Source organism: Colias croceus, chromosome 7, assembly GCF_905220415.1.
Source record: "Colias croceus chromosome 7, ilColCroc2.1".
Classification (NCBI taxonomy): domain Eukaryota; kingdom Metazoa; phylum Arthropoda; class Insecta; order Lepidoptera; family Pieridae; genus Colias; species Colias croceus.
In genome coordinates this window covers 1,705,837-1,719,717 of record NC_059543.1, presented here as the reverse complement: position 1 = coordinate 1,719,717, position 13,881 = coordinate 1,705,837, and the positions used below count along the sequence as shown (strand labels likewise).

The following is a 13,881-nucleotide window of genomic DNA, read 5'->3' as shown; positions in this document are numbered from 1 at the left end:
CTCGAGTGCCAGGAGGACCCTCGGCTGGTACGTAAACTTTAACGTTTTTATTGTATGCCTCTGTTCGTAGTTTACCTTTTGTTTTGCTCCCAAATTGTAATTGTAAATGCTATATTTTAGTGTTAAGGTAGTATATTTGTATTTAATGTGGAGATACTGTTAGTTTGTATTTCTCCGACAAAAGCAAAGATCAGGGAAAAAATTGTTTGCCCTAAGTTAGGCTATATTAAATTAAGTACTATGTACGTAAGTTTATTTATGTACCTACTCGTGTATCACAAAACTTCACTGTTCAATTAATTTGTATTACACGAATGAGAATGTGTGTGTGTTTATGTATTTTTTATTCTTCTTTTTTTCTTTTAATTGAGATTCAAGCTAAATCAACCTTGTGTCTACTGTCAGGCTCTTTATTTGTCTTCATGAGGTTTCCAATTCTTTTAAAACTCACTACCAACCGTTGCGTTGTAATAAGAAAGCGGACAAATTAAGAAGTAAATTGGTGTTGTTTAAATACACCGATTCATACGAAAAATCGTTGCATTTCTCGCTGCAACACTCACCCTTCAGTAAAAGGATTTTCATTTTGTAGGTGTTTTTTTCTTTTTACTTTGGTTTATCGAATGGCGCCGCAGGCAACGGTCAGGTCAGGTCAGACGTGAAATGAAACGCGTAAAATTGTAATTTTCAAGTAAGTTTATAACCTGGTTTATAAAGTGTTTTGTGAATGAATGAATGAACAATTTTTGTAGTAAACGTTATCTATATATAAATAAAAATGAAACGTCAAAGTTGCAACGAAACTTTAGAAACGCTCGATCATTCATCATCGACTCAACATTCATCGATTTATAAATTTAGATCAATTTGGCTATTTTTTTTTGCTATGTTGGAGAAAACACAAAAAAGGGGTCAAGAAAAATAAATATTAATGGTGTAAACAATGACTTGTATAATGCCTTCTTGTTCTGTTTATTCCAGGAAGTAAATAATACAATTATTTACATATTTAGTTAGGTGCAAATGTGTCTTTACTGTTAATGTGGTATATAACGATGTTATTTGGTTTAAAATATTGTTATTTATTTTGGCTTAACATAACATAAAAACATAATTTAAAGTCAAACTTTACAGAACAAAATTTTTAAATGGTCTATTATGATGATGATGATGAAAACTTTTTTGAACTCTACCCTACTATATTTTATAGTTATTTGCCAAATTTTAAACTTTAAATACTGATGACAATATTATTTTTACCTTCATTAAACCACACTGTATAATAAACCCGAATCAAAATGTTTCCACAGGAATGTACCCTCATTTTTGGCATAAACGCTTTATCCCTTCCTTTGTTCAAAGTTACGCAATCAAATATCTTGTTTTGGAAGTGGATTTTAATTTATATGTAAATTGTGGAATGTTATCGTGACCCGGGATTAAACACTGAAACTTACGTTTGCAGTTAACGGTTTGGTTGAGATTAATTATTTAAATATCTATTTGTTAATGGTATTTTGATGAATGATATTGTAAATTTATTATTTTCAATTATTTTAGTATTTACTTGTGTTTGATTTTACGCGAGTATTATACATTGAGAACTTAAAGAATTAAGTATTCATTATATTATTAACCTGACATTTCGCACCCTTTACCTACAGCGAGTGTGGTCTTGTAATATTTTGTTAGAAAGGGACGGATTTCGGATGTTAATTTATTGATGAGAGAACTAAGATGAGAGAGAACCTCCTTTCATGAAGTAGGTTGAGAAATATTTTTATTCTTTGTAAATTCAATATTACCTATATACCTATTAAAGTAATTATGTATATATCAAGCAAAGGTACAAACTAATCAATTATGATTTTCAAATAAAATAATATTAATGGAAAAGACCTATTATATTATAGATAACTTTAATTTATTACAATTTGATTCCAATTGTAATTGGAGGAAACCAGAAAAATATACTTTTAAACCTTTTCTAAGAGTTGAAAAGCTCTACACGTGTTCCCTGAAGAGAAATCACAGCTTTCAAAGGATTTAGGTAACAAAGTGTCAAAGCTTTCTCTGATACTTTAGGACCCTAAGAAGCTATCATGATTTATTTTTAAACTAGTTGCCGCCAAGATTGTCTTTCAAACAATATTAATATTTTTTTAAATATCTAATAATAGAATAATTACTTTTTATGACAACATTTAAAGTTTTGCCCTATATCCAAAACTGTTCAATCAAGCTAAAGCTTAGCTAGCTTTCGTTTTCGCATTTTCGTTGAAAAAGAAAAGCAGTTTATTATGAAAAGTATCGATTTCACACCTCAAAATAGTGAATTTCGGGATCACGATATAAAAATGCAGCCCTCTTGTCTCTTATCACTTAGGGGGTATGAAAATAGAGGTTGGTTATAAATATTCTAATCTATTTTTGACCAATAGGCAAAATTTCACGACTATCAGTCCAGCCGTTTCGGTAAAATTATGTCACGAGAAATTTATACACGAGTATACGTGATAACCATGTATCATTTATTTTCATAAAACTTATAAACTTACCTTATAGATACTAGAATCATGGCGAAAATGAGATATTTCCCCAGCAGTGGTACCACCAAGGACGTGGGTGGTATAATCTCCACCACCAGGAGGAAGAACACGTGGAGGCTAATTAGTATCGATATTGATAATGTCACCTGTAAATGTAAGGTAAATTAACATTTCGTTTTCTCTAAAAATGTGATTGTTAATTGTTATGATATGTTTATGGAAATCTTTAAAGTATTTAAATTATATTAGGACGCCAATATAGTGTAAAATTCACTGAGTATGTACCTAATTAGAATCATTTAAAAAGAAAAAAAATATTGACATAAAAGCATCTTATATTATGTTAAATACTATGTATTAAAATAATGAATGCACGAAAATCAATTAATTATCTTGAACATCCTCCTTCCGTAACACAAAACAATATTAAAATTAAGAAACACACAAAATACCGTTACTCACTTTTACACAAAAACGAAATACAATAGTTAACAGCTTTCAGTAAATAGTTACAATTCAATGCTCTTTTTGGAACGTTTGTACACAGAATGGAGTTGTGCAATAGAATTTGAATTGCGAACGCCAAACGAAAAACACACAGATGTAAAATGTAGCATTCTATAAAAAGCGCGCGAAACTGCAAACCTTTTTTTTTGTTTTCTTTTTTTAGTAAAATGTTGTGGTTGAAAAAAATATAATTCTATCATAAAGAATATTTTAAAAACTACCTTGAATCATGGATTCAAAGAATAAAGCTGGAGATAAATTGGAGCAATTTTTTCACTTATCGATGTCATTACTGGCGAAGTCAAACGACGCCGTAATTCTCTGAAGACCCTTCAATCATTGGGAGAATACATTAATAGTTTAGTACGGGATTGTTGGCGAACATTTCATTTTACGATTCTTTTCCTCTATTTTTTTTGTCTAGTATAAATAACTATACACCAATTTTTAGGTTGTATTTTTAATTTTCATTTTTCTGAAACACTGAATAATTTTAATAAACTGGGCTGTATATCTAAATCCTTTGCCTAAGAAAGTTGACAGCTTGTTATGTTGCTATAAATTCCTTATCATGAAAAAAAAAAACAATCTGTCACATTCTAAAAAAAAGAACATACCTTCTCCCCGCTATCTGAAGGCAAGTAGAAGGTAAGGACGGTCAGGAACGAGATTCCCATGCAGGGTATGATGATGTTCACCGTGTAGAAGAGGGTCTTCCGCCTCATGGTGATGTTGAACGTTATATCTAGGTAGGGCTCGTCGCAGCACGTGTAGAACTTCTCGTTCCTGTGAATTTTGTATGTATTAGACGTGATAGATTTATCGACGTATGGGAAAGATATTGTGGGAGGTGATTGATGACGCTAAATGTTGAATATTATTAGGTACATAGATTTCTAATAATATATTAAGAATGCAAGATATAAATCGATTCATCCCGTTTTTTAAACAAAATATTTTGACATATTTAGTTGGTTTTTCACGATAAAGAAATTAAAAGATTTTTACTCCAGAAATTTCAATCAACAAGTGTGTAAATGTCACAATTAAAAATTTCATAATTAAAATTACATGTAGGTCCGCAAACCGACTTAACTGCTATAAACTAACGTAATGTTTTGTTAAATAAGGTATCTCTATAGAAATTGTGTAACCTGCCTTTTAAAAAATTATATAACCTTTATTCACCGATATCAAACTTTATAAAACCTGGCACCCAAGACTGAATGAAAAAATAAAATAAACGACGAAACCGCAATATGAGGATTGAGGAGTGCGTATGAGAAATGTATGGCATTTATTCCGCTACCCTCGAGTTCATATGACAATGGCTAAGTTTATAAAATATTTCACAGTTTATAGTTTCACTATATAAAAGCAACTGTGCAGAGAAAATAAATGTACTGTCTGTGTTTCAGTGCAGAGCTTTATTATATGCAAGATGTGTGCCTTATTTTACACGCTTTATATTAGCTTCACCTGTATGTTTGTAACCGACTTCTTTGGGCGCGATTTTGACCCACTTTAAACGACCAGATTTCGTTCAAACTTTGTAGATTTATTGAAGACCGATGACAATACACTAATTTGATAAAATTTTCTATTTTTTAGTTCGGTTTTCTATAAAAAGCGTGTTTATACAGAATGTTTCACATGTTATATGAATAATAATTATACTTAAGTATCCATACTAATATTATAAATACGAAAGTAACTCTGTCTGTCTGTCTGTTACTCAATCACGCCTCAGTTACTGAACCAATTTGGATGAAATTTGGTATAGAGATATTTTGATACCCGAGAAAGGACATAGGCTACTTTTTATCCCGGGAAATAGGATAGGTTTTATCCCCGCAATCCCACGGGAACGCGGGGAACTATGCGGGTTTTTCTTTGACTGCGCGGGCGAAGCTGCGGGTGGAAAGCTAGTTTCATATAAATTAAACATTTTAAAGTGTATAATAATTTTTTAATCTAATATAAAGCTCCCATTCACCCACAAGACACTTCATGTATCCTTTACTAATATCAACAGCTAATAGATGAACCAATATAAAGCTCCCATTCACGCTCGAGTAACGATGACCGTAGGCATCAAGAAAAGAATCGAGTAGAAATAAAAATAACACTTTCGTTTCGTCTAAGTGGTGGCACTTGAAGTGATGTAAATAGGTCTAGCAATTTATTGGGACAAGGTTGGACGGAAATATGAAGATTGTTCCACTATTTCATGTCTTGGTTTCCAAAATAAATGTAGCTGAAAATACTCCCTATATAATCATCATCTAGTTATTCTTGTATCGATGTACATAGGTATGTGAAGTCCGTGTCCCCTAGTGGGGTAAGGGGCAGATACATCTGTTTCAATGATCGATTTTCTTTAGGGATCTGTAGGTAATCAACTGTGTCCTACCAGTTCGAGATAATTTTTTTTCTTCGTCTCCACCGGGAATCAAACCCAGGACCCCTCGGGGCTACGCTCACTCGTCAACCACCACCGTCAGGACATAGGTATACATATATGGACCTTTTTTCTTATGGCTTAATCTATCTACTGATCAAAATTTCTGTAGAATTAATTAATTATAGAGACATACGTAGACATAGCTTTACATAGAGAAGGTCATAGGCATTAAAAGTTAAAACACCGTACACTTAATATCAACTTTCACATACATCTACTTAATAAAAAGTTTTGTCAGTATAAAACAGACGCTTCCATTCATTCTTCATAAATATACTTTTAGACGTGTAGAGGGGTTGTGAACTCAAAGACGATACTGATCGTAATGATTTTATTTTGCACACAATATGCGTATTTATACAAAAATCGACCAAAAACAAAACCAATCAGAATTCTAATGTTGAAATTGAAATTTAGAATGCGCTCTGATTATGAAAAAGAATGCGCCGGCCTGTACACAATATGATATATATAAACTCTATGCATGTCTCCCATAGTGTCCCCCCTCAAGCGAAGCGAACATTTTTCTTGACGACGCGTCCACTTCTTGTAGTGTAGGGACGTGCCTTGTCCGTGTTGTAGTCTGTAGCAGGAACTGACGACGTAGCACTCGTAGGTGTAGGTGTAGATGCTACTGCTGTGCTTGCCATACCTTCAACCTCTTCGTTTAATATGTATGCAGGCTTGAGTCTGTCAATTGATACTACTGTAGTCCGAAGTGGTAACTGTATTTGGTAGTACTTGTCGTAGCGCTTCAGTACTTCATAAGGGAACTTAGATTACTTCACGTGCCGGTGAACTTTACCTCGTTGACAGCTGATACAAGACTTGGCCCATAACGTAGCGTCTTTATTCATTGCTGGCCAGAAAAACTTCGATGTTATTAACTTCCGAGTAGCTCTAATACCAGGGTGGCATAGTCCGTGTTGAGCGTTAAATGCCATAAAACGGTATGCCTTCGGTAGAAAAGGACGGGACGATGCGCTTGATAGCTCACACGTGATTGGTCGATCGAGTCCGGGTAGCATGACTTCACCGAATGTTAAATTTGTTTGAGTTTTTAACTTTCTGAGCTCTTCGTCGTTACTTTGGTCGATGGCTAACTGCTTGTAGTCGATTACATTAGGGCATTGGATTTCTTCGATGCGTGACAACGCGTCGGCGACTGTGTTCTCTTCTCCTTTGATGCACTTGATACTCGAACAGAATTGACTTGTGTAATACAGCCGCGTATATTGCTAATAATTCGCGAAAATACACGCTGTAGCGACATTGCGTAGCACTCATTGCTTTAGAGAAAAAGGCTAGCGGTTTCCATCGGTTCTCAATCTTTGTTGAAGTACAGCGCCGAGACTATGATCCGAGGCGTCAGTCATGATGGCAAGGGAGCAGCCAGGAATGGGAAAACATAATGTTGTCGCTTCTGTGATGCTTTGTCGGCATTTCTCAAAAGCTTCAATTGCTGCAGTAGTCCATTCGATAGGCGTTTTGTCGTACTTCTTTTTATTATGTAGATACTTGTTTAATTCATTTTGTAGATGTGCTTGGTTCGGTAGGCAGTCTCTGTAAAAGATAGTAGCAGCCTGGACTGGATGGAGACGGGGGCCAGCTCGCAGTGCTTTTCTTCATGATGTAGTTAGTCTTTTTCTTCCATGTTTTCTTTTTGCTCCGTCGGAGGTCACCAACTGTAGAGGGGTTGTGAACTCAAAGACGATACTGATCGTAATGATTTTATTTTGCACACAATATGCGTATTTATACAAAAATCGACCAAAAACAAAACCAATCAGAATTCTAATGTTGAAATTGAAATTTAGAATGCGCTCTGATTATGAAAAAGAATGCGCCGGCCTGTACACAATATGATATATATAAACTCTATGCATGTCTCCCATAGACGTCTTATTAAAATACTTAAAGAATTCTATTTTCACTAAGTTTGTCGCCATTTTGTCAAAAAGATATCTCTTAGGCTTCGACCGTCTTGTCTTAACAACATTTACGGCCAAGACCGATCCGTGATAGGAATCTTCACTTTATCTCAAACGATTAGCCTTTTCACACGACCTTCTGTTATTGTGTTATCCCCAATTTATTTTTATCGTAACCTAGAGGTCTCTAGAATCGTGCTTTTTGAGTTTAAGTGAGCTTGTGAAATAGAATTGTAACTGTTATTAGAGATCATTCAACGTATTTGTAATGATATTTAGACACACGTTTTGTTTTTGCATTTTCGTCTTGCACATAAAATATCTATTATAAACTACAGAGTGTGATTAAACTACAGAGTGATGGAGTTTCTTGCCGGTTCTTCTCCATAGATAGGTACTAATTTCCAAAACGGTGGTAAGTGTTAAAAATTTTATGACGATTAAAAAGTGCTTTTATACGAAGTCTCATCGAATAAATAAATGTGTGAGTTTGAGTTTGATTTGTGAATATACCTTTCTATTTATAAAATATCAGCAGTTGCTAGCGCAATACAATGCTTTATATGATGTGTCAGTTTAGTCAAATTAGAGCTAGCGCGCAAGAGTAACTTTTGTCTCATCAACTATTTTGTCTCTCCCATCAACTCTATGGTGAGTTGCATCGCTACGTGCGCGCACTTTCTTACTAGCTGCGGAGACAAAAGTTGCTAGAATACATTCAGTTGTTAATCGTGTATTCCATAAACGTCGAAACGTTTCATATGTAAAACATTCACACCAAAGCATTGCTATGAGATCCTTTAAGGTCATTTAAGCTTTTTGTGACCGTCGACAGCCCTATAAAGATTATACGTGTATGTAAATTATTATGTGTGTTAAGTTGCGTCTTGTGTATCGAGATAAGTGTAAGGGCAGGCTTAGCTGAGCGGATGTGAGCAGAGAGGCTTGTATCGACCTCATAAGTGGGCTAATGTAGGGCTGCCAGATGGTTGGTATTTCTGTTTTGTATTTTAGCTTACGTATTTTAAGTATGTTGATGACCCGAAATATGTGTGTTTCGTAATTTATACATGTAAATCTAAATAGCAAGAAATAAACAAGATCTGTATTTTTTTATTGATTATTTAGTTTGATTATTTAGTCTGGTATAATTAATGAAATCTCTAAATATTGAGTATTAATATGAGGCGTTTCTGAGGTTTTTTATAATGCTTTACGCATTATAATAATTGTAAAAGTGATATTAATAAATATTTGTTTCATTCAAGTGAAACCTCAAAAGACCTTCCAAGAAAAAAATCTACAAAAATCAAATCAATAAAACCCAACGACTTTTCCTAATATAAAACAAATACTATAATTTTTCGGCTTGCTTTTTTACCATTAACGAATTGTACTCCAACATCTCGGTATATAAACAGTTCTTAGATACGTAACATTAATAGAAGGAAAACATGTACAAATTCGTATTTCATCGGGAAATATTGAATCTGCTGACTCAATGGTGACTTGCTTTTCAGTTGTAAGAGCTATATCATGTTTCAATTTATAAAGCGACTGTGGAGGGGTGTACAATGTTGCATATTAATTTTGTTTGGAATTTTTAGGTTGCAGGCTGTATGCATTGTTGGTTGAAAATTTTTGCAATGAGAGTTCTGTATGTAATATATAAAATTGCAGGTTTATGAGGCTTCAGAAGATTTTTACGTAATGATAGAACTTGACTCTACTGAGAGATTCAGTAAATCTTATAAATGCGAAAATAACTCTATCGGTCTATCTGTTTCATTTTTACGCTTTGAGGTTTAGCCTAAAACACTGAATCATTGTAAATGAAATGTGCAAACTTAGTTTCACATTTAATTTTTTAGTTTTCAGTAATTTTACAAACTAAATCTCGAATGACGTCTTATTTTAAAATTTAATGATACCTTAACATAAGTAACTACTTTATTAAAATACTTTTTATATTTCATTATAATAATTTGTTGTTGACCATAAATAAAAACATGTTGAATTGCCACCCTATTCCCGATAAACACGTAAGATGTGTACACCCTATTCAATTTGTGTTGAAACCTTAACGTGCGGTCGGACTGTGGCTTCCGATACAAAACAGCTTAATGGACTCCTTTGTTCGTTACAACGAGACATATAGCCTTTTAAGGATGCTCAAAAATTCTATATCTCAAGACTGTATGGCCAGTATGACCACGAAATGAATGAAAGGAAAATATTCATACAACTTGTATTACACACACGTTCCAAAGTATAGACGTTATATGGTTGCCAAACATTTACTTACTATAAAATTATGTGTACATAAAGTAGGTACAAAATCTAATCTAATATATCTAATATACAGGGTTACTTGTAAAACACCAGCAACCTCGCAGGACAAGATAGCTAACATCATAAGTAACAACATTTGTTCTACGACTTTTGATAATTTGTTAGATTTTATTTTCATACAAAAATAAATATTCATTTAATTTTCCGTTTGAATATTATAAACTCTACGCGAATTCCAAAAATTACGTAAACAAGAAGCGAACGGGAGGGGAAAGGGGGCGTCGCGTCGTCCTTTCGATATTGAATAGAACATAGACTTACAAATGTTAGGAGAGTACAATAAAATCTTAAAAAATCATTTAAAAATAATTTATTGCGTTATGCCAAAAGTCGTAGATCAAATGTTGTTACTTATGATTTTAGCTATCTTGTCCTGCGAGGTTGCCGGTGTTTTACAAATAACCCTGTATATTATAAAGGCGAAAGTTTGTATGGATGTATGGATGTTTGTTACTCTTTCACGTAAAAACTACTGAACCGATTACAATAAAATTTAGCACACATTTAGAGGGTAACTTGGATTAACACATAGGATAGTTTTTATCCCGGAAATCCCACGGGAACGGGAACTATGCGGGTTTTCCTTTGCAAACGCGGGCGAAGCCGCGGGCGGAAATCTAATATAAAAGTATAAGCAACGTTTATTCATCCGTATTGGCAAATTACAAAATTTGCATTATGTGAAAAAAGGCATTAAGAAACCAAATATTTCGACAGAAAAAGATAAAACAGAACTCAAATATTCAAACGCGAAATGCTTTTCTAATCCCTCATTAATTTACATTCCGCATTAATTTTCCTTCACAAATACATTCGCTATTTTGCTAAAGTTAGATGTTGAAATTCGTCGCTGCTCAATGTAATTCTCAAAATGACTAGAGTTTGGAACGTTCAAGCCGGTTTCCCATCTAGGTCGATTTATCAGTCTTAAACCGCTGGAATCTAGATTTTATCTAGACAGAATCGTTGGCTTTACGATGATAAAATTAATTTTTCCTTTAACGGCTTGTGGAATGTGGTCGAAGGTAATTTAGTGGTATATAAATTTAGCAGTTCGTAATACGTAACATAAACTTTACTTAAAACTTTTACAGTTAAAAACTTTATGAAGGACTCTTTTATATAAAGGTTAAAATGATATATGAAGGTCAAAATTAATTTACACCCCCACGGCTTTTTTTTATTTGTCATATCATGAGATCTCTACAAAGCAGTAAAACGAAAAAAAACTATTAATTCGTTCTCAACAAAGAAAGGCTTAATTCATGTATGAAATTTGCATATCAAAGAATTTCTCAAAAAAAAATATATTATAACTTAACGTCTAACCTATTTCTGAACATCACCACCATCACAAATAAAAAGTACCTAAAAGGTAAAGACGTTATTGTTATTTTTTAATCTTATTATTGCAAAATGTGGTTGCTAATATTGTGCATGTAAAAATGTATTGGTATACAATAAATGATTTGAATTTGAAGGCAAAAAATATCTTCCTGTTAATCTGAGATACCTAAAGCGAACTTGCTTAACAAGATTTTTGTGAAAGCTCTCACTTGATACAACTTCGAGACATTCGCAAAACTTCTTCATTTGCAGCGAAATCTCATTTAAATCACTTCTGTACGAGACGCATTTAACAAGGATATTTTAGGAATGCTTTGTCGTTTGTAAGTATAATTCCATGCGCTATTTCCACTCGGAGTGACAAAGTAATGAAGGTTCAGTACATTTTTGCACGTACACGTAAATAGGGAGACATTCATTGAAGCTGCAAACCTTTGAACATCATACAACATGAAATCTTTGAACTGAAAACATTAATTTCTCTGATTCATTAAATTTTAACAGTTGTGTTAAGTTTAACACAGTAATATTGACAATTGACATATTATTGAAAAAGAGAGATAAGATACATAAACACAGATAGACTTAAACAAACAAAAAGAGACAGAGGAAGTTTCTTCAGTAAGGAATTACTATTTGTGCTTTGCAGATTAATCTACATCTCTGCTAAATTATATCAAATTCCGTTTCGAAGTTTTGGCGTGATTGAATAACGAACATCCATCCAAAGTTTCAAAAGCTCATTATTATTACATAATTTACAAATATTCAAGTTGTACCAGATATTGTTGCCTTTTAGAACAGATAACTATCGAATTTTCTGGTCTTATTTTGAGTTTAAGATTGAGTTGGATAGTTGTTATAAACTATACAAAAATAACTGTATAAATTTAACAACGAACTAGAAAGCCATCTACGAAAGTCAGTTAGGAAGTTTTAAAGATAGTTTAAAAGTTCTGGATATGTTCTGCTTAACTTATACGCCAGTTAAAACGATAAAATAAATAGTCAATGTATCAAGTAGGACGTACACAAACAGCTTTATCAAAAAGTCCTGCTTTTTGATAAAGCTACTAATATAATGTTAATTGCACGCCTCATAAGCGAAGCGTTGAGGTGGGTACTACTGTCACTTCGCGCAAAACATCTGATTTTTCAAACTTAAAATGTCTTTATGTATCATACATTGCACTTGTAAGATAATACATACACACATATTAAGAAAAAACACTATTTTTAACATTCATGATATTTTTGATGTCATTTTTGTTATTTAAACTAGTTAAAAAACAGTTTAAAAAAGTTCTGTGTTGGACGTCCGTGTGTCTGTATGTGCGGAGGATTTTCTTGTTAACACGATAGCGACCGAAATACTTTACTAATCGAGTCTTTTTTTTTTCTCTTACGCTTGAGTATGCTCAGGAATAGAACCCTTTCATTTTTCGGGGTCTGATTCGATGTGGTTTAATTGTTATTAATTAAACAAAAAAAATATCGACTATTTTTTTTTATAGTGTACTCAAAATTCACCATTATAAACTCGATTCTTTATACTATAAGCCAAGGTTTAAAAAAATAAGTTGGTAGTCAGTCCCTTAAACCTGCGCAGTTTCACATCTAGGTGGGGCCACAAGAAAAATAGCTCAATTATTATGGTACCGCTTTCTTTACTTTTCCAAATGTTTTATTTTATTTCTTTTTTATATTTATAGTGACGTACTCTTTATAAATAATCAATTTTATTGTAAAGGATGAGATTATGAGGCGTGCACTTTTGGATTTTCCAAACTATTTCTTAATTTATGTTGCTATTCAATACTAATCTCTCATCCTGGCTCCGACCGAACCGGGATATCACCTAATAAAATATGTATATAAATATGTATATATGTATAATGTGACTCATGAAAAATGAAGCTTTCTGCTAATGAAAGAATTTTTTAAATCAGCGCAGTAGTTTTAGTGTTAAAAAATTACAAGTATTTTTTTAATAATATTACTAGATTAGGCTTTTTTAAAAATGATAAATAATTAAAACAAATATAAAACACAACTTGCAAGCGCTAATAACTAAAGCCACGAGCATCGTCGCTAAGAGCCTTGAGTGAAACTAGACGCGGAATGTTCCCTGTAATCAATTTATGATGAGTCCGCTGAGTGAAGGAAATTGCGGTTTTTGGACACAAATAATAAATATGAATTAACATAAGTGGAAGCGTTGTTTTGTTTTTTTTTTCATGTAGCTTTTTCTTTTTCATCAACGAAATGACGAACAACGGTTCGTGACGAGGAAAAAATATTGCAAAAATCTTAACCCTGCGGTAATAGTTTGTCTAGTGAAACAATGATTTATAATTATCAAGGACCATTTATGAATAACATCAAATTATAAATAATTAGATTTACATATTATAGGGGTCCAATTAGTTGTGCTACTAACTGGCCTACAGGACGCGGCTTACTCCAGACTCAAAACTTATTTCATAAAAATCGATTTTTTGGAAATTACAGAAGGACAAAGATACCAACATTTATAACATAAGTAGGTAAGAATAAATTGACACTCACCGAACTGCAGGCACTTCAAGTATGTCCCACTCGACGGACATATAGAACTCGGACAGGTCCACGCCCACGGACACAATATTACTGCCCGCTTGTTCATCCATGTGTCGCAAGTCCACCTGTGTACCAACTCATCGTATCATCTCATTAACACACACACGAAGAA

General features: G+C 33.2%; 1 protein-coding gene across 2 annotated transcripts in view; it reads right to left on the bottom strand.

Annotated features, from left to right (window-relative positions):
* Positions 1 to 13,881, bottom strand: part of LOC123693049 (acetylcholine receptor subunit alpha-like) — a 63,712-nt gene that overhangs the window by 16,491 nt on the left and 33,340 nt on the right. For both annotated transcript variants that reach the window (XM_045637957.1, XM_045637958.1), the window contains exons 4-6: positions 13,719 to 13,834; positions 3,674 to 3,842; positions 2,559 to 2,695 (exon numbers count right to left, since the gene is read on the bottom strand). In XM_045637957.1, coding sequence (XP_045493913.1) covers positions 2,559 to 2,695; positions 3,674 to 3,842; positions 13,719 to 13,834 — 422 coding nt within the window. The remainder of the gene's footprint in view (positions 1 to 2,558; positions 2,696 to 3,673; positions 3,843 to 13,718; positions 13,835 to 13,881) is intronic.